The sequence below is a fragment of the Colletotrichum gloeosporioides genome (genome assembly GCF_011800055.1).
Source record: "Colletotrichum gloeosporioides strain Lc1 chromosome Unknown consensus_85, whole genome shotgun sequence".
NCBI lineage: Eukaryota > Fungi > Ascomycota > Sordariomycetes > Glomerellales > Glomerellaceae > Colletotrichum > Colletotrichum gloeosporioides.
In genome coordinates, this window is record NW_025544730.1 from 397558 (window position 1) to 419061 (window position 21504).

Consider the following 21504-nt stretch of genomic DNA (forward strand, 5'->3'; position numbering starts at 1 on the left):
TTGAGCTGGCTGGCTAGGCTTCGAGGCTGCGGCGAATGCATTTAGCAGGCGGTGTCGAAGGCGACGAAGGTCTGGCCGTCGGTGGGGGCAGGGAGCTGGGAGGCGGGGACGTTGAAGAGGCGGCACTCAACGGGCTCGTTGGCGGAGGGCTTGCCGAACTCGACACTGAGGGGGTTGTTAGTCTGATGTCTGTCAGAGAGGGGTGAGACGAGTCTGAGACTTACGCCTGGCAGCCAGAGGTCTGCTTGCAGAGAGCAAGGCAGGCGTCCTGGGTGGTGATGTCCTCACGGGTCAGGAGAGGAGTGGGAGCGCTGGTGGCAGGGCCGGTGGGGGCGGCGCCGCAGACGTTGCGCTTCTTGGGCTGGTCCTGGTTCTGGCCGTTGTTGGCGTTGGCATCACCGTTGTTGGTGGCAGCGCCGTTGTTGGAGCCGTTGTCGGCCTGGGTAGGGGCGGTGGTGGGAACACCGGTGCAGGCCTTGTCGAAGACCTTCAGGTTGGCGTTGGACTGGGTGGGGATCTGGGCGGCGGGAACGTTGTACAGCCAGCAGAGGGGAGTGTTGCCGGACTCAGGGAGGCCGAAGACGAAGGCCTGGCAAGAGGCGTCAGCCTCGCAGAGCTTCTGGCAGGCGTCGGCGGTGGCAGCGGTAGGCTGGGAGAAGGGAGCGACGTCGGCGTTGGTAGCCGCGGAGGGAGCAGTGTTGCACTGGTCGCGGCGAGCGAGAGGGCCGGCCTGGGCGGCGGCGGCGAAGGCAATGATGGTGGCGATGGTGAACTGCATTTTGAAGGTTGGTGGGTTGAAAAGTTGAAGAACTTGAGAAAGTTGTTGAGTGAGTGAGTGAAATGTGAGAGAGTGGTTGGTGCTGAAGAGCGGAAAGTGTTTGTTGTTGAGTTGAGTGATTGATGCTTGAGTGTGCTGTGTGATGAGCAGAAAAGAATATTGAATCTGGAGGTGGAAAAGGTTGTCTTTTATGTTGGAGATGAACTTCTCCTGAACACAGCAAACATCAAGATGATGTCTTGTTGATCCACGTTGTTGGACCACGTTCAACTCTGCAAGTCCACCATGTGGTGAAGCTTACGACGACGTCGAAGCGGCTCGACACTCAGCCTCTCTGCGGATAACCTTGCTGGTAGCTGGGGCACGGTCCCGAATGTCACCCTGTAGACGTGAGGTCTTCGTCACGATCCGCCAGGGGTAATCGATAAGATGCGTTCTATTATCTGATAATGTGGCGGTTCGGGATCATGCTGAGAGTCCACATTGCCGGGGAATTCACGGAACAAGCTCATGGATGTGGGCGTGTTTCCTTAGTTCATCTGAGTGGCTCAGCTAAAGGCGTGAAACATATCCTCCTGGCATGTATATCCCAGTGTAAAGAGACAGTCAGGAGTCGAATTGCTACAAACCCGTTCCTCAATCAGTATTACTGGGGCGAGAGCGAGTTCTCGTGCCGGGATATCCATCTGGGCAGTTAATTGACAGATGTCATCGGGACGGAATGAGCGATGGGTATCCCGTGTGGCGGACAACCGACCAACATCCAATTTCCACCACAAAAGAGACGGAAAACGCATGAACCACGATCTCGGTACTGCAGCCGTTGGCTTGACAGCCCTGTGGCGCAGGAGGAAGACGGTCCGTGGTGGACATCCCGTAGAGGGAGACCCCTGCTTAGCACCCTCCCAAGCTTTGCGGCTCCCGACGCCTATTCCCCCACCCCCACATCCCAAAATAGGTCCCGGAAACCCCTGTGCCTTGAGGGGACAACTTGTTCAGGAGAACCTTTTGCCCTTTTGCCCTTTCCACGGCCCGGGAGCCCCTCCGTCCACGCGGGTCAACACTCTACGATGCCCAATTCTTCGCGGTCCATTGTCCCAATAGAGACTCTGAGACCGGGGGACCTGCCAGAAACAGTCGTCAGTGAGCCCACAACGCCAGCCGCAGCAGAAAAAGTTGCGCTCTAAAAATTATGCTTCCAATTTCCCCCCAGAAGTCTGTTAGCAGACTGCCTTAGCGCGAAGCCTTCTAGGGCAGACGAGGACCACTTTTGCCTCGGCCACCATTGGAGCAGAATCGCTGTGGCTGGCACCGACTGCCGCTTCTGCGTTGACCAACTATTAACTCACCCGCTATATGGTGATCGACTGCGGCGGTGTAGATGACGAAGCCCTCACTGGGACTGGAGGACTTGTTCTCGAACATCGGATGATCGGCACCATACACATCATAACCCCCTCAACAACAGCTATCCATTTGTCGAGTGTTTTTGCTGCATCGTTGTGCGTCGTCATCACAATAGGGATTGCTGTAGGGTTCTGAGAAGCTGGTGGTTCGTCGGAAGTTCAGCTGAAAGCTGGTACCCGCTGCGCTTGGACTGAGGTTACGAATTCTGGCAAGAGTTTACTGGCCGGGAGTTTCAGTCTTAGGGGCAAGGCAGACTTTACAATGTTTCTACCGTTTGGTTTCGAAATAATGAGAAAGCCTAAGCTGGTTTCTGGCAGAGGTCATGCAACAAATTTTCTGGCATACATACTACTGCATCACTGGCGTGCTGGTTACAAAGGTATTGGCGAACATGACAAGAAACCGGATGTTGTGATTTCATACCACAATGTTGTGATGCCATAGTGACAACAACAAAACGTAAACAAGGCTTCCCATCACCAGGAATAATTTGACTCTGTCAAGATTACTAGGAAAACCATGCTGCACGCGTAGAATATGACACGCTAAAAAGAGCCAAGTTTTCAGGCTAAATGGAGCAAATTGAACTTAAGCGCGCAGGCATGTCCCCGGGGAATGTGGGAGAGATTCGTCACCTTGGGTAGCCCGCAGTGAAGATCGGCGGCTCATCTAAACATTGAAGTTACCCAAATACCCAAAAGAAAGTGTGGAGGAGGGCCCGCGGGACCCGGATAACCGGATGCAGCACTCAGGAGGAATAGCATGATGACTTGCGTACTTCCTTGGGGGTTGTGAGAATGCAACGAATCCGCCTCGACATGTTGACCAGGGCGTACGGACATTGACCAAACTTGCTCGAAATACCGCCCAACCAGACCGACTGGGAGTGGCATGCGGTAACTTTCGCTTTCTGAGGCCGTCAACATTTGCGCCCACATGCCTAGACGGATAATGAGGGCCGTCATAGCGGTAAGCTGACATGAGGTGAGATTACAATGCGATGGGAGTTTCTGTTGCAAAAGTAAAATTTAGTAGGCTGATTGAATCAATTCGACTCGGAACGCGTGGCCATAGATGATGCAATCGAAGATGATGAGCAAGTCTACTGCCACTTCTTTTCCCAGGCACGGAGTAGAAAAAAGCGAACGATCGTGCAAGTGTAGATTATTTTCATCCCTGTAGATGAAGCAGCTGCTGTAAAGACGTTGAAAAATCGGATTTTTGGGGCTTCTGGGTAGTCGATTTCTTTCCTTGGTGATACTCATACTACGTACTTCAAACCAAGAATCCAATGACATCAGATATGTGGCACGATGATGGAAGTGACTTTGGAAATCGCGAAAACGACAGCATCACAGAGATCGGATATGCAGAGTGAGTTAAGCACTGTTGTGGCCAGAGAGGACTTCATACAGAGCCAGAAGAACAACAGCCATAGTGACCACAGGCTGTCCAGAAGTAGCGGCAGCAACTAGTTTCTTCATATGAGCTCAGAACACACGTGAACGCACACGTGCCATGTTCCAGCGCGCTCCTGGAAACCTCAGTGTCGAAATTCGGGATGAGGGAGAGATTCCGAGTTTCAAAGGAAAGCCCTCTGTGCGCCACATATTCACTTTCTGATAGCTCACTGCGTGCCACTCTGAAACGTCACTACTCCGATATTCAATAGTAGAAGTGCTTCAGCCTTGGAACCGGCGCCACTCTCGGAGGCAGCTTGGAAAGCATGTTGTATGAGCGGGATTTCTATGAGCATGTTCATCATTCTATCAAGTTAGTGATTCAATCCAGAGTAAGATAGACCAAGATAAAGTTTCACTCCTCTTATAAAAGTAACTAGTATTAAGCGTTTCGGCTTTTGTAAATCGAATCTGTATAGGTAGAGCTCGTTCGCTTGTGAGTCGAATTCGCGCACAGGATTATCACAACACATAATGCGCACGCCAGTTGGTATGTCTTCGCAATTTTCGTATTGGAAGAATTCAGTATGCTCTTCAAGTATTCTTCATGAATTAGTCGAAGATGATAAACATCAGTATTCTTTTTACGTACTCGATGGGCTAATCGTTAAGCCTCGAAGTTCTCGTTGCTTGAACATTGGCTCGAAATCAAGTGCACGCAACTCTAGGTGTGCAAATCCTGACCAGGCTCAGTACATTCTGCTTAACATTTTAAACGTTAGAAAGCAAGCTTCAGTTTCATAGCAATGTTGTTTCTATTGTTAGTCGCAGTCAATATGTCTTTAAAAGCCATATCGTATCCCATTTATGAAGTAGGTTGTAGCACAATATCTTTAGATGATATCCCAGCTTCCGAGCGAGATCAACTTCATCGACGGCAAAAAATCTCATATCCGTCATGATCATAAATCGGACTTGTAGAAACATCAAATAAAACTCTTTTCATGCGAATAATTATTCGCCACCTGTAATTTTTGGCTTTGAGTTCGCCGTATTCATATCCGCGTAGACGAAGGATGAACTTGTACAAGCAACATTACATGACTTTTGATCTTCTACCAGTCTATATTAGCTCATCGCAATCATGAAACGTCACAGGGCGCCCCCAGTATAGTTCGTCGGTGTAACTTCCTAAAATCCGGAGAGGTTAGCAGGCAGCGCTTATATACTGCACTGTGAGCATCAAACTCCGAGTCGTCCGCGGTGGAATCTCTGGGGGTATGTTCTCATTTTGACTGAGTTCCCACGAGTATATCACAGCCGTCAGAGTTCATACACAGGAAATGTTGCGCCATCCGAATTATTTTCAGGTTGGGCTTGTCTCAACACAGCTATCTCGTGTATATGGACAGTAGAAAGCACACGCAACTCCCAACCAGTCTAACAATCTTCCACGTCCGGGAATCAGAACACATTGCCGTCGTCTTCTCTCTACGTTTTCGTTTTATTATTCTCGAGTAAGAGAGAGCCTCAAGATATTCAAGAGACGGCACGGCAGCGCATCCTAAATCCTGAGAAGTACCTGGAAATCGTAGTCACGAGGTCAACATCGTCACGGATCTTCCCCGCCCATGGTCATGTGCCTTCTAGACGCCAGCAGTGGTGATGAGGGTTTGTTGGTTAGTGTAGCCTTTTGCATATCCTGGCCTTTCCCGGCGCCCTTGAGCAACACCTCCCCGATACCATCATTTCAGTTCGAGTATCCATCGACCTCTGTACCACATCCCTGGGTCACCATACCGGGGCAATACACAAGAAGAAGCACAGGACAGTATCGTCACGTAAGGGGAGGTGTCTGCTGCGATGAGTTCAAATCTTCCACATGCCTTAAAGGTATGATGACTGCAATCTAACTCAAGTAAAACACCCAATCCAGAGTCTTTGGCATTGTCTGACAATTGGACTTAAGATGATGAGCCATCTTTAAATAGTCCACCGCTTCAAGCCACTGGGGATTTGTTCACAATCACTCATGAAAGAACCACGTGGATGGCTATCCCTAGTCCCATACCTGCCGAAGTGATGTCTGGCAAAATAGGGGACACAGCCACCACCGTCACTCCTACCAACCCCCACAATTTCACGCGTCAAAAAGTATTTAAACACCTATTTGCAACTCAGATTCCAACAGCAAGAGACAGCCAAATGGTCGGAAAGCCAATCGGTCTCGAGACCCGCTACGCCTGAAGTCACCGCGTTCCAGCGCGTCCCGTCGCGATTCAAGAGCGGGGCACGCCCGCGGACCCGAGGGCATCCTGGCACCATCCCTCCATCGTCCCTACGCATCTGCCTGCGATTATTCGACGCGAATGGGATCAGGATCACTTTGTATACGAACGTGCAGATTCAAAAAGTACCACCAGAGGCAATTTCACGCGGTGAATGTAGGAGCAAAGGGCTAGTGAAGGTTAGGGACCTAAGAACGGCCGGCACACTGGGTTGCCATTGTGCTCCCGACTGATGGAGAAACATACTGACTGGTGTAAGCCAAGCGTTTCCAAGTGGATTGGCGATAATGTGGCATTAGGCTTGGGCCAATGACGCCGAAAGCCGACCGGATGAGACGGCGGAGCTCTACAGCCGGCTGTCCTCCTCTCGCAATCCGTCGAACAGGCGTTCACAATTGCATTGAAAAACAAGGGCAAGTCACTTGAAAGAAAAAACATGTGGCATTCGTAATCGTCTAACCCAAGCCTATATTTCATATCCTAGTCATAATCATACGAAGTGGTATATCCTCCAAAACCATATGCCCGCTGCTAATGTCCCACTGTCTACATGGGTTGAGTGTATCAAAGAAACGAAAAGCATTCGAGCACGTGTTCTGTCCAGTTGTCAAGCGACAACATGCCTACAATACTGACCTCCGCTGTAAATGCCGATGTAAATGCCATGATAAATGAGACCGCACATGCCATCGTGAAATTCCTAGAGTCATTCAAAAAGGAGCCCGCCCCCGGCGCAGCTGGCGAAAGAAAAATGCATCAAAATCAAGAGTTATAAACGTAAATGGTTCGCACCTCTATGCAAAGCTTAAGCCATTGCATTGAACTCGTTCTGGCGGAGGAAGGATGTGGCGAGCTCATCGCCGCCTTGCTCTGCCGCCTGGAAGAAGTGGACGGCCACGCACATGAGTGCGGGGTCGCTGCGGACGTCTCCATCCTTGAGCCCCGAGTCTTGGCCGGGATGCTGAGCGCCGACAGTACCTAAGCTGGAGGAGCCGCCAGAAGCCCGGCTTCGGTCTGCAGCATACAGTCTACTGGCACCTGGACCGCTGCGTCCGGAAGTGCCGGCGTACTTGTCCATGACGGCTTGCTTGAAGACCTCGCGAGGTTTCGACAGAGGCAGCGTGGTGCGTTCCACAAGCTCGGGGTTGGATAGGTAAAAGATGGCCAACTCGCGTTGAGCGGTGGGAAGTCCCTCCTTGGCCGTAATAGTCCACATCTTTCCAGCCTGCGCCAAGCTGTATGCAGTGGTGACAGGAGGAGGCGAGTCGGTATCCAGCCGCTCGGTATCGTGAAGTTGTGTATCGTTTGTGGTTTTGCGAGTACTGGTGTACACGCCTTGGACCTCGTCTGCTACCTCAATCATGGTGCGGCAGACCTCTTGCTTGAGGCCTAGCGCTGCAAGACCAGTGTCCCAAAAAGCAGTGCCCTTTTCGGTGTTGTCCAGAATTGTTGGGTTGACAAAGGCTGCGATGAATTGCAGGTCACGGAAGAGCGTCTTGGGACGGATAGAAGAGTCGCGGAAGAGAGTTCGGAGAACGTTGGTGATGGCGTCTTTGTTAGTCGCGCTGTTCGAAGCGACCGTCCGAGCGTCAGATGTGCCTGGTCTCATTTGACCACCAACAGTTGGCGGGGAGTTAAGAGGGAACTGCTGGAGAGCGTGAGACCGTCTCTCTCTGACATTGTCAATCACCTCCTCAAGAGGGTTAGAGCGACTGTTGACGGTGGACTCATCGGCTGCCGGTGACATGAACTCGGACCGGTTCCATCCGAGTCGGGACTTCTTGGAACCAGTGGCTAGAGAAGCGACAATGAGCTGCTCCAGCTCGTAAAGAGCGCCCAATTTAGCGTGGGGGTTGGGATGAACGCTGAACATGCGGAGGAGCCGTTGAAAGGCCTTCTTGAAGGGGAACTCGGGGGTCGATTCCTTGGCAGGCTGCTTGGAACGGGTGGAAATGGTCTCAGTGGTGGCTGCAGAGCTGTCGTTGCCCGGAGTAGTGCCCGTTTCCGTCGTCTCTGAGTTCTTGTCGGTTTCTCCGGCTCCTCGCAAGTTTCCAAAACTCTTCTTCTTCTCAATGACACGCAGCTTGCCTGATTTGCCCATCCGGCGTGCTCGCCTGTCGAGCGAGTCGCGTCGATCAATGCACTCTTGGCCCAAAGTCGAAAACCAATCATCGGTCTCTGCGCCGCGAGCAAAGACAAGCGTACCGAGATCAGAGAGGAGGAGACTGACCAAAGTCTGGCGCAGCTCATTGAGGAAACGGGCCTTCTCTTCCGAGAGTCTCTGTTGATGCACCGTCTCATTGGACGATGCCGATGTGCCTGGTCGACCCATGGAATGGCTGGCATGAGAACCAAGGGAGTGTTGCTGGAAGGAGGCGGACAGATTTGTCACGCTTGTCGTGGGAGACTGGGCCCGAGATGTGGTAGAGCTCGGTGAGATGGCCGACTGGAAAGGTGACCAGAACGTAGAACTAGAGTCGATGGTATGGACAGGCGAAGAAACGCCAAAGTAGTCCGGTCCATCGACGATGTCGGACAAGACAGTGCTTGCCCTTGAGAAACGGTAGCTGCCAGAGTCGAAGGACTGCTGACTGGAATTGTGAGCTGACATGGCTCGCAGATCCCGAACAGAGTTGGGACGACCAGTAGACATGAATCGTCGTTCGGGGTCGCTCATGACGCTAGCAGAATCGTCCCAGTTGTGTTCTCTGTCGCGGGGACCTTTGTTGTTGTTGGTTTCCAGGTTGCGCCTGTCGCGTTGGTAGAGCTCACTTGACCAAAGGACTGGGCCGTCCATGATGGACTCTCCGATCAACTTGGAGATACATGTGTCCACCTCGCAGGTGAATCTGTGGATCCTCTCTTCTCCGCAGCAAAAGTTCTCGACACCAGCTTGTTGAAGCCAGCGTGATGTCTTGTCCGCTTGGTCGTCACTCAGCTTGTTGGGGCCACCCTGCTCTTCTGAAGCTGCAAGCAGGTCCATGATCTGAGTCTCCGTGCGGTACAGGTAGCTGGATGCGGGTGCTCGAGCCAGATGGGCACGATTGCGTTGGTAGGAGTTGTAACGCCGGGGCATTCCCATCGTCTTGAGAGCTGCGCAAATGTTGCGACTCTGTTCGTAAGGCGCAGAGTTGCGGACGTCGGTGACGTACCACATCTTGTCACGAAGAGCACGCAATCTCTTCATCATGGCCTCAATAAGACCTTCGTGGCGCTCTTGGCTCTGCTTCAACCAGACGAGCCAAGCGTCGTACTCCTCGATGGCAGATGCGCAACGGCGGATGGAGTCTCGGGGCCCGCGAGAGAAGATGTTCAGAAGAATGGCAAAGCCGTTGCGCCTAAGAGACTCTGAGCTGAGAGCATTGAGTTGCTGCAAGGTCTTCCAATAAAGGTGCGCTGAGACGAAATCTGCTTGGGCTCGTGACTGGGAGGACGCAGCATTCAGCATGGCAACGAGAACGGAAGGCGGCTCAGTCTCGTGGCCTTCGGAATTTTCCGAGTCTTGTGCAGGCGCAGTCTCCTTGGCTTGTAAATCGGCTTGACTTGCTTGCGCTTCGACCTCACGTCGGCGATAGGGATTCCTGCTGGGTGTGGACTTTTCAGCGGTGATAATCTTGTTCTTCGATCGGTACTTCTTGATGCCGGTGGCGCGGTTGCTGAATTGGGCCCGGCCACCTTGGGGTTCAATGCTCTGGGGTATCTCATAGTCCTCAACGAGCTTCAGGATGGAGTCTCGGAGTTGATGGTAATCCTTGTCCAATTCGGGCTTGTCGTCAATCTCATCATCGTCAGTATCACTTGTTGAGGAGTTTTCCTCCTCTTCGACTTCCTCATCCGGATCGTAAGTCATCTGGCTGGACAAGCTGTTTCCATCCGCAGAGATGAACAAGACAGCCCAACGTTCGGCACACGGGTGGCAGGAGCCTTGGATGACATCCATTCCAACCTGAGAACTCATTTCTCGTAAAGCAAAGCGAAGGCGGTAGCCGTCATCCTCGTAGTTGCTGAGTCGTCGTTGAGACAAAGGATCCAAAACAGGGGGCGAGTATCGTTGGGGTGAGCCAGTCCGTTGCTCTTCTATGTTGGTCTCTCGAGACGTCGTGGCATCGCTGAGAACCGACGATGCACTCGTACTGAGGATGGAGGCTGTTTCAAAGTTTTGTCGACTGCCTGCCATGGAGATAGGTTGTGAGATTGCGGAGAAGCCAGAAATAGATGGTGCACCGGATCTCAGCCCGCTAGACTGAGACATGGGACGACGCTCAGGGAACAGAGCGTTCACCAGAGTGACCAAGTCAGCGGGGCTGACAACCAAGTAGGGGTGAACCTCAACAGTCTCTCGGAGGGAGGTAATGGAGCGAGCGGGAAGTAGCCGAGGCGGGGGCCTCTGAGAGCGGGATCGCTTGAAGCGGTTCAGGATACTCTCAACGTGCTCCTGAATCTTGGGCGGGGTAGAAACAGTTCCCTTCTTGTTCCAGGTGATTTCCACAACCAGCTGGGACGCCCTCATGGCAACCTGTTTGAGGATTTTCTGACGCCCGTACTCGGTGATGTGGTACTCGCCCATAAGGCCATGGCTTTCCGGGTGGATGACAACGCCAAGTAGAAAGCTCGAGAAGAGCCACTTGTATACAAACCAATTGCGAGTGCCTTCGACAAGCTTGTTGTCCAGCTTTCTCAAGATTGCGTTGCCCAACTCGATAAGGCCCTCGGGAATGCCTGTTGCGTCCTCGTCATCAATGATTTCAAAGAGCTCGTTGACGGCACGGTCGTAGAATTCCTCGGCAGCGATACTGTCCTTGGAAGTCCAGTCTGCCAGGTTGAATCGGGTTCCATGCTGGTCCTCGGCCTTGTCCAGAAGAAATGCGCCATCCTCAAGAATCTTCATCAAGTACCACTCCATGTTGGACTTTCCAGACCAGTCACGCATGGCCGTCCAGACATTGAGAACAGATATCAACATGGGCTCGCTAGCAGACTTGGACTCCGTGATGAGCCGTGCCAAGGCCGTGCCCCAGATCTCGGTGCGCCTCCGGTCTTCGGCACTGTCAGGTCCAGCAGAGTTGGCGAAGCAGGTGTGTATTAAAGCCGACAGGGGATCGTGCCGCTGGAAGGAGAGCAGGCGCTCGATTGCAGTGGGCAGGTGGGCGGGCGTTCTGCTAGATCCCATGTGGCCCCGGGTGTTAGAGCGGCCATGGTAAGGCAGTACAGATTCAACAGGCTCGAGTCCTTGGTGGAAACTGGTAAAGGCGTTCAATTCTGCGGGGGTTAGAGAACACAACCTCGTAGCCAAATAGTCTGGGTTTGTCCGAATCTGGGTCAGAAAGTTGAGAAATATTTCCCGAATAGATGCGGGCAGTTCAGAAAGAAAAGGGGTCATAGAACCAAGAGAACTGGCACCCGACGTTGATCTGGGTGGGGTTTCCAGGCTTTCCGAGGAGGCCAAGGCCGGTGATTGTAGTGAGTCTAGCTCCGGCTCCAAGAGCGCGTAACGACGCAGCTCGTCGCAGCTTTTGCGCACATCGTGAATGGCGTTAAAGAGGGCAGAAAAGGTCTTCTTGTCATCGGAGCGGAAGCAATCGACCAAGTTCTTCCGGGCAATCTCACCACAGCGATTCAAACGGGCAGACAGTGCTGTAGAAATGAGGTTTCTCTGCAAACGAATCCTTGTGTTTGCGCGCTTGCGCTCCTGGTACTTGGACAACCTAACCAGGTGGGCAAGTTCCTCCAAAGTTGTGGCATCGGGTTCGGGGGCCATGTGAGGGTTCGTGTACAAAGAGGGATCTGGGAGCAGGGCCTTGCGGACGGCTGGTGAAGCTGTCTTTTCGGCGACTGGCGAGGGCGTGTCCTCCTGGGAAGTTTCCATTGTGGCCTTGTCAGGAGACGAAGCAGTGGGCGTCACAGCCTGGGCTATTACGGGTTTCTGGTGGGAGCCTCTTCGGGGCACGTCTTCGCTTCTGCGGACGGGCAGGGCTACAGCATCGGGGGTTTGTGTGGGACTTGGAGATCGCTGCTGACGGCGGGATCTGAAGGAGGTATTGTAACTCTCGGAGGGAGGAGTCGGAGATCGCGGGGGGTTCGCGCCATCTTGTGAAGCAGCTGCGGCGGACAAGCAGCGTTGGTCAGCATTGGGGGCGCACACAAGCAAGGAGCCGTGGTTGGGCGCCAGGGCAGGCGGGTGTGCGACGTACGAGCAGACACTATGCGGACGGGCGATGAAAGAGAACGCTGCATGGAAATCATAATGCGAACATTAGAAGAATCGGTGGGAAGACAGGCGGGCAGCTTCAGCTTTCGCAATAGCAGCAGCTGTGGCGCAACTCGGAAGCTGTGCTGTCGCGACCGTCTGATGTGGGATGTGCGCTGTTGGGGACGAAGCTCGTCCTCGTTGGTGGTGGTGGTGGATCTGAAGTCTGCTTCGGCGGGGCAGACTGGGCGGCAAGAGGGGAGGGGAAGAGATGGGGAGGCCGGCGCAATGCCAGTTCCTCGCGGGTTCGGGCTCGGTCGAGTGTCGACGATCGAGGTCGGTAAGCAAAGTTGCTTGGTGTTGAGCGAGGTTCCTGAAAGAAGGAAAACAAATACGCCGTGGTAGCAAGAGCGGAAGGTCTGGTCGCGGCTTGTGTTTAAGGTATTCGGGAGGAAGGGACGGGACAAGTTGGACAAGGGTCGCAAGGCAAGAGAGAAGTGGGAGGCACAGCACGGTCAGGAAAGGCAAGGAAGGAACGGGCAACGGCAACAGCAAGGGGTGGCTTGGTTCCATTTGGGTTGGTCTGGAGGGAAGTTGGGAAGGTACCGCGGTACGTCACGTTGGTCAGGTACCAGGCGGTTGAGGCAGACCAGGTACAAGGAAGCGACCTGGCGACGTGCAGGAGGAGACGTGGAGCAGGAACGAACGACAGCAACAACGACGACGACAACAGCAACAGCAACACCACGCTACGGGAAAGAGCAGGGAGCCCACGCTGAGGTGAGAGGCGAGAAGTGGGCAGCGGCACCACACCTGGTCAGTGCCGGCGCCAGCTGGACTGCAATGGAACAGCTCACCACCGCCCTCTCCTTCCCCTCCACCATCTCCACGCCCGACTCGCTGGACACCGGTATTTTGGTCAAGGACCGTCGGGTCAACAGGGGCCAACCTGATGGGGCCGCTCCCCGGAACCAGGACCGACCGGGCACGAGGAGGCCAGCGGTTAAGCATGGAAGGGGCCTCGCTGTGAGGAAAGGGCGCGGCCTCGGAGCCAGCAGCCATGGAGAAGCCAGAAGCCATCAGCCAGCGCAGAGGGAACTTTACTGCGGTACACGGTACCTAGGTCCGGATGGTTCCTTCCATTTTCTAAAACTGATGTGAAGGGATAGACCATGGCACTGCTGCGAACTGCTGGCGGATCCTTGACTTTGGAGGGGAGGCATGGATGACCACTCGCAGCTGCACAGAGTGAGGAATATTCCAAGGCAGGTACACACATAATCACGACGCGAGGCAGGAGGTACGGACGAAATACACCGCGCCTCCTTCCCAGGTACCTGACCTGAGTCGATCTCTCTCAGGGCAGGCGTGCATTTCCCGCCCCGTGAAGAAGGAACGTCTGTGGAAGCTTACCTCAGGCGAGGCGAGGAGAGGAGGCAGGAAGCGGCGTGGGGTAAGGGCTGGACGAGTGATGGAGGGCACCGAGGGGAAGGAGGGAAACGGGCCTAGGCCAAACATAGCTAGAAGCAACGGACAGAGCACGCCTCTCCCACCTGCCACTTCACACTTCACACACAAACAAGCCGCGAAATGGAGGAAGAACAAGAAGAAGCAGGCGCTGCAGGGCAGGTCCAGCTGCACCAACCCAACACCTGCGGGTGAGGTGGGAACAGAGATTGGACGAAAACGGTCGCCGCCAACGCCAGCGCCAACGCACACCCGCACTAGAAGGAAAGGAGGACGGGGGGGCAAAAAAAGAATTACAGCAGAGGACACAATGGCCAACGCTCAAATTCCCATTCAACAAATCGAATCCCCGTCCTGGTCGGCAGCCACCGCCGTTATCACAATCACTAATCAGAACCAACACCAGCATCAGCACCGTCAAACCGTCAACACCACGAGAGAGACATATTGAGATTTTTGCTTTTGTTTTGCCTCTGTCTCGACGAGCGCTATCATGGATCATGGACTATCGTCGGTACCCAGACCGACCCAGAGCAGCCGGGGCCAACCACAGCGACCGCATGACATTTCTTTTTATTGAATTCGCCATCGTTATCTCCTCTGCTTAAGCTGTCCCTGTCTCACCCCAAAGACAACGCAGACAGGCCCGAAAAGACAGGGAGCTGCCTGAATTGGGGTCTGCTGCAGAGTACTTCACCACCTCATCCTTCTTCAACCGGACAACCACCGTCGTGTCGTCGCCTTGTCAAGTTGTCGCTTGTCGCTTGTCGTACGCTCCACGACAGCAGCAGTCACTTGAGGTGCCTCCCGTCCGTTGCCTCGGTGCCTCCTCGCCGTCGCGTCTCACTGCCCGTCGGCGTGTCCTGTCGTGCAAGGTCGGACACGCCTGTCGGTGCACCGATTCAGATACGTACTGGTCAATTATTCGCCAGCGCCACCGGCCATGCAGCAGATGGTTGCTGCCCTGCGAGATGGCCAGCTGTACCCGCCTGGAACCGAAGGCACACATACAGCTGCACAAATGCAGTATTTCTTTCGGCCCCAGGGACAGAGCCGGAAGAGAGAGAAGCAAAGGCAGAGGCGGTCTGCAGCAACAGCGAATGCATTTCCGTATCTCGGCCCAGAGAAGGGATGCATGCGGTACGGAGTACACATCTCCATTGATGCACCTGTGAGGATACAGGCAGAGAGTACCGTACAGCCCCTCGGCCGCTCCATGCCATGCTAGCCGTCCACTTCGTCGTGTGTCTCTCAACAAGTCGGACAAATCAAGCTTCACCGACGGACGATAGGAATACCGCGGTACATGCAACGACAGCGAACAACTGACAAGGCAGGCAGCGGTCCAGCCGACGCGCATCAGTCAAAAATTACCTCTGCTTCTGGCCGCTGGATGAGTTGGCATGCATAGCCTTTGGCCCTCTTGTTTTACATGCTCGGCCACCCTGCTTGCCTGTCTGCGTCTTCTCCTCCAGACCAGACCCCAAGAGACCTCCTGCACCCACGACCACCAACCAACCGCACCGCACTGAGGGCTGCCCTGGTCGCCCGCTATCCAATCTGCGTCCTCCACGAGGCTGGCACGCCATGCCAACGCATCACAGGGCCCAATCAACCCCCGCCAGCCCAACCAGCATCAACCCACACCACCCGCTTCACCACCACCCTCGACAACCTCGACACCACTTCCCATCGCTGCAGCCAATCGCCCACTACCGAGCCGCTCTCCTGCCACCGTCCTGCGCCTGCGACCTCGTCGCCGCCGCCGCACCAGAGGCCTGTCCAAATGCTGACTGGGGGGCTATCGACAGACCGACTGGTAAACCTCAAGCATCCATCCGACTTCCTGAACGCCGGACTGAACCACGAGAGGTCAATTGCAAAGGCCACGTTTCGGTCAAGTTCTTCAGCGCTGACTTCGCCTTCGTCGACACGCACTCACCATTGATAGGTATCCCTCTTACTTTGCCACATGACCGAGGTATTATCTCGGCCAGCTAGGGGCAGCTGTCTGCGCGATGCACGATAATTGGAGACGACAACGCCGCACATGACAAGAGGCCTCTCCAGCAGCAATCGCCATGCACTGGGCTCGCATTCACGGCGCGACGTCTTCTTGATGCAACAGCTATCCCGCCCATTTCCACCCCGTCTTCATGTCGCGTCTGGTGTGGGAGACCCGGCCTCTAAATTGGCCTCTACCACGCTGCTGGAAAGATTGCGCCGCCCGAGTGGTATCACGATGATTTTGTGCCACAACCGCCCGCCATCCCCTTGAAGATTCCAGTCACGGTACCAGAATACCCTTCCATCCCGCTTCTGGCCGCCGACAGATCGCTCGTTTCATGCACGTCAGATTCGCCAGTCGACCACCTTCGTTCATCCGAAACCAAATTCCCCATTCGCCAAGTCGCCCCTTGTCCTTCCTGCGCCCTCCCGTCCCCGGCCACCCTATCGCGCCCAAGATGTCGCGGGTCTTGCGAGTATTTTGAGGCCCCTTTTCTTGTTTATCTCGCATACGCTGTCCTCGTGAGGTTGTTCCTGCCCCCTCAACTCGTCCTTGCCCAAGGCATTGACCGGACCTGGATTACCGCCAGCCCAAGCAACCCAATGAGTGGATGCGGCCCCAGCCGAATCAAGATCTGGTCATCCCACACCGCGATTTGCTCGTGGGAGCAGCCGTTCCGGGTTCTTGACGAGTACCGAGTTGCATCAGCACGTGGAGGCGTTGTGTCTTGGAGCCTACCAATTAGTCGCCCAGCGACAACACGACGGGCCCGTCAGCCGACACATGACCTCTTGACGCAATCCTTCCCAATCCCCATTAACACCGCGTTCTTAATGGGCCATTGAGGTTAGGGCTGCATATGCCATCGCTGGGTAATCTGCACTCCCGGCGCTAGTCCACAGGCATCCGCCTAGTAATTGGCCCCATCGCCGTTTCTGTCGTGTCACTCATGTTGTTGTCAGGGTTTCGGCACGAGTTGCTGGGGGCTATGTAAACATTGATCTGCGTGAACCTGGTTGATTCGTCCGTTTGACTTCATGCCAGGTGTTCCAGAAGCATTCTTGATCGGAGTGCTCGGCGGTTTCCGCACAATCGTAAGAGCTGTACTTTGGACTGAGGATAGTGCAGTTCATCGGCCGTTGTGTTTCCCTCTCTTAGTCGCGGTCTCCCGTCCCAGGCATGATCGACTATCATGTTGAAAGCCTTGGCAGTGAATGATTTAGGAAAGTGTCTCCAGATGAGTCTCCGCACGCTGTCAGCCTTCGCGAGTTCATCTGACTGTTCCTCTTCAGGGGTTCGGGGGCTTTATTGACTAACACTGGTATGCCCAAGGTTTCCCTAGCTTTATGGACATGAACCTGGCTGAGTATGGCCACTTTAAGGCTCCACAAGCGTTGATATGTTGCCAGATCTCGGCTCTCGGTCGTGTCGTTTGTCAACTTCTAGCAATGATTGATGCCTAGAACTCATGGCGGAATCGTAGTGCCGATTGCTGATAGACCAATTCAATAGAACTTTCATGGGAACATTTCCCCAACAAAGCAGCCCCATTGCCGGCTTCTGAAATGGGTCCTGCCGTCGTTCTTGTCTTTGGTCGGGATGCTCGGTGGACGTCTTCCTGATTCTCAACTACTTTGATGTGACCCACTGAGTTGGAGTTCAGATGGGGTCGTATGAATCAAATTTGCTGCTTTGGGGACCATGAGTGAGAATCTCTGCGTCGAAGAGTCTAGGCTTTACTCGATTCATTTACGCTATGAAAGGAAGACACGCTCTGGTTGCTGTTTATATTGCCTATAGTTCTTGGACCCTACTGTGGTGACGATGCAAAGGGCCATGGACAGCGCACGTGAAGCATCAAGGTCGGCGGGATACCAGCGCCGGGTGTGTTTGAGCAGTTCATGACACCGCGCGCGAAGGCCTCGCGGAACGTCATATTCTCGAGTGGCATATGGTGGAGGAATGAGTATGCGAATGGTGAAGGCCTGCAGGGTTCAGGCCCATGCGTGAGCTATCATGGATTATGTCGGTAGAAGTATTCTGCAATATCTGATGGCGTTTTGACGTGGTCTGAGCTGCTTGAAGCTGTTATCACCATCGTGAGCAGGGAGAAATGACACGCTCCGAGGCACATTCACGCTGAATCCATGTCGTTCACCAAACCCGAAGGAGTCCCTGGTTGGAGAAGGATGGTCAGCGGACTAGAGCGTAGCAATCGGATCGTGATGACGAGAGAGGATGGCAGGGAGAGGATGGCAGGGAGAGGAAGCCATTGAAAAGGGGCGTCACTTACTGCGCCGTGTTTGAATGCTTCATGCTGCGGTATCAACTTGAATGAGCGAAACACACTGTCGCAGAGAATGTTGTCAGGGAAGACTGTGATTCAACCAAATCACATAGTTCGTGGCGCGGCTCAGCGGGGTTTATAAGACTGAAATGAGTTATAGCATCGTGCAAGCAAGCATTCCAATGTTGATGATGCCGGTATGGCTGACATGGTGGTGAATGAAGCATGGAATTCATCTCTAGTGATATGCGCGTGGCCGACGATCCCATAGTCATTCAAAACGACGCGCCATGCGGAAACTGTAAAGTTGATCAGCATCGGTAGACAAACTCCCGAGTGCTATACAGGTCCTGAGACATAGATGTTACGATCAGATCACTACGACCAGGCTCGCTCGAGGATCACTGGAGGGAAATTGAACAGTCCATACCAGAGAATAAGTCAAGAAAATTGCTGGCTCACATCGGAGGTGTATTTACACGGATTAACAATTATAATTATAGAAATATAAAAAGTCTAGAAACTATTTACTGGAACGTGGCCGTGTACCTCTTACCGACCGTCGTCCCGTTCCCAACAGACTGGTCCTGGTATATCGACATGACATCAGTGCTGTTATCATACTCCACGCCGCACTGCTCCGAGAACCCGGTGAACCTCTCCACGCGGTCCTGGATGTACGTCTCAAACCCGCTGCGCGAGCACGTCGTGCCGGGCCCGTCCGCGCAATCCGGCAGCGGCTGCGGCGAGCTGTTCACCAGCACGCGGTAGTACTCCCCGTCCTCGTACCCGTAGCTCCCGGTGCAGTTCAACCTTTCAATCGCGATGTTGCTCAGGAACGACAGGATGTTGGAGCTGCGCCACGCGCGGCGGTAGTTGATCCTGTCCAGGGGGAAGGTCGCGTTGATGTCGGCCGCGGCGCCGAAGCCCGGCTCCGAGTTGTTGAAGAGCCCCATCGCGACGAGGACCATGGGCGGCATCTCGCGGTGGGTAAAGCTCACGTACAGGTCCTCGTCGGCGGTCTCGGCCATGAGCAGGTTCGCGGTGGCGTTGAGCCAGGGCATGCCGACGTAGGGGGCGACGTTGTTGCCGTAGCCGACGTTGTAGTGGTAGCGGATGTCCTCGGTGTACTCCCAGCCGAGCCAGTCGTCGGGGGAGAAGAGGTCGAGGTCGCAGAAGGGGGAGCGGCCGCGGATGACGGTCTCGTAGCCGCACAGCTGCTGCATGCCGAAGACGTCGTTGACGGTGAAGTTGAAGTCGGACGCGAGGGCGTTGAGGCGCTTCGTGATGGGGGTGGCGAACTTTTTCTGGAATTCCCCGGACTGCTCGCTGCCGGCGGAGGAGGAGTACGCAGGGCAGGCCTTGTAGGGGGTCAGGCTGTCGGCGCCGGACTCCTTGCTCTCGTAGATGGAGACGACGTTCATGGTGTCGTCGTCGATTTCGAGGCCGCGCACGAGCGACTGGGCGGATTTGTAGGTGCGCTCGGCGGAGGAGGTCCAGACGCGCTGGGGGAGCTTGAGGTTGGGGTAGCGGAACTCGAGGTCGACGCCGAGCTGGGTGGCCTCGAGGCGGCCGACGCGGGTGAGGATGGAGGTCTCGGCCTCGGAGACGGGGGCGTCCCAGTCGGCGAGGAAGCTGAGGGAGGGGACCTTGGACCAGTCGAGGCTGGTCTTGTTGCCGAGCTTCTCGAGGAAGGGCTCGATGTACTCCTCAAAGTCGAAGTCGTTGGCGTAGATGGCGGCGTGGCGGACGAGGTAGGCGGCGCGGGATGCGGTGCAGCCCTGGGGCGCGTCGGGGGAGGCCGGGGGGTCCTGGGGCTCGAAGTAAGGTGCGATGCCGCCGAGATGCTCCAGGGGGTTGAATTTGTATGTTGAGTAGAGCGTTGATGCTGAGGTGTAGGCCACGAGGGGCAGGAGGTGGAGGAGCTTGCCGGCCATTGTGGTGTAAGTTCGCACGCGGGCGAGGGGTATCACTAATCGCACTTCGGTAAAGACAGCGTAGAGGCTTTGGATTTTCACCAAATGGCTTGGCTGGAGGTGGGAAAGGAGCCTCGAAGGAGATTTATACGACCATGCTGGGCATCTCGACCAGGGCTGCGTTCAGTAACGGTGAGATCATTGAGGAGCCCGGAAAGGTGCTGCTGAGTGAGTGAGTGGAATGAATGAGATGGAATGGATCCTGGTCCTGGCCCTGGTAGCGGGAGCCGGGTGCAAGCAGTGGCAGGCAGCCCACTTTTACCCCCCGGTCCCTCCGACGGACTCCGACGTCACTGGCCGTTGTTTTCTGGGCCCTAACGACCGCCGCCAACGCGCTATTCGCACTGGACTACCCGACGGCGACCAGCCCAGAGGCGAGCACCCACGCAGCGCGGGGCCTAGGCTTTCTTTGTCTTTCCCCACATTCATCAAGCCTGCTTTTTTTCATCTTTCGTGCCTGGCGGCTCTGCTCTACGTCATGACGTTGGACGAACAGCCTCCAGGCATACATGATCATCGGCAGGCAAACGTGTTGCGGCTCATGCGATTGGTGACTACACTCTCCCGATGGCATTGCTGAAAATTTCCTGGGGCCCAAGGTACCGAACGCGCTGGATTGGTCGAGAATCTCGGCAGTCTGATGATCGCTACGTAAGGCCCGTCTTGACGCTGCGCTGTACGACCGCAACAGACCGAGAATCGCAATGTCTCTAGATTATTCTGTTTCGAGCGTCAATCAGGTTTGCGGCGCAAGGCATCTTCAAGCGGGGGATGGTTGACGCCATCATTCAGCTGTTCGGTTCACTGGGGGAACTTTTCGTATTCGTTCATCTGACGACCGCGGCCCGCAATCAGTTCGGACGGTGCCTGTGCTCAGAAGCAGGTGCTTATTTTGCGATGATAGGCTTGGCGATTACTTTAGCATTTCTGCTCGAGAACTCAATTTCAGCTTCGGTGAGGAGGCTGACGATGAATAAAGAGGCGAAGTCGGGTGGTTACGAAGCAAATAAAGGAGGCTGTTTCTCCGGGGCATAAAACGAATTTCCCCGGCCGATCGCCATGCAGGCACGGCAGCCATTGCAATGCTACCCGCCCATCCCCCGTCCTTGGCGCTCTTCAGGGCTGGGTGCGACCGGTGGATTTGAGGTTGGACGGAGCAAACTGTCCGCGCTGCGCTGGGAAAATGCAATCTGCTGTCTGAAGTGCTGTCTCTTTTTTCAATCAGTCGGCCAAACGCAGAGCGAGGAAACGAGGAGTTTCATGTGTAAGGTATGATCCGGTGCGCCAATACCGTCGGATCGGAATGCTTGTGTGTGCAGAGGCAACGCTACAATCTGAGAAATGCGATGCACCCAGCGAGAAAACATTGTGCACCGACAAGACACAGTGAGACATCCGCCTGGAGTGAAGAACATTTTACGTATTTCGACACGAGCGGTTGGAACCAGCAGCTCCCAAACCAGCCAGTGCTCCATGTGGCTCTTAGAAGAAGCCACGGTAGAGCGCGGAAAATGCATCGCGGCGGCAGTCGTACTAGAGGGAACCTCTCCCGCCTCATGTACGATGAGCGCGGCTTAATGCCACGACCGCACAGCAAAGAGCCTAGGAACGGGTGCGAACAACTACCAAGTTCCTCTGCGCAGCAAAGACCCAGATGAAACATTCCCGGCTCCCGGCTCCGGGTCTGGCCCCGACTCACAGCCTCA

The 21504-nt window shown here is 54.8% G+C and overlaps 3 protein-coding genes across 3 annotated transcripts; all 3 read right to left on the reverse strand.

The window, feature by feature from the left end:
* Positions 1–41: 41 nt before the first annotated feature.
* On the reverse strand, positions 42–778 carry GCG54_00001325 (uncharacterized protein; the record flags this gene model as incomplete). The annotated part of the gene is made up of 2 exons (XM_045401443.1): positions 42–165; positions 225–778. 2 exons carry the CDS (start codon positions 776–778, stop codon positions 42–44), a joined length of 678 nt encoding a protein of 225 aa, XP_045258445.1.
* A 5900-nt stretch (positions 779–6678) lies between these two features.
* On the reverse strand, positions 6679–13122 carry GCG54_00001326 (uncharacterized protein; the record flags this gene model as incomplete). The annotated part of the gene is made up of 2 exons (XM_045401444.1): positions 6679–11972; positions 12918–13122. The coding sequence occupies 2 exons, from the start codon at positions 13120–13122 to the stop codon at positions 6679–6681; spliced, it is 5499 nt and encodes a 1832-aa protein (XP_045258446.1).
* A 5227-nt stretch (positions 13123–18349) lies between these two features.
* On the reverse strand, positions 18350–19759 carry GCG54_00001327 (Thiamine-repressible acid phosphatase SPBC21H7.03c; the record flags this gene model as incomplete). Its single annotated transcript, XM_045401445.1, has 1 exon — positions 18350–19759. The coding sequence occupies one exon, from the start codon at positions 19757–19759 to the stop codon at positions 18350–18352; it is 1410 nt and encodes a 469-aa protein (XP_045258447.1).
* Between the last annotated feature and the right edge of the window lie 1745 nt (positions 19760–21504).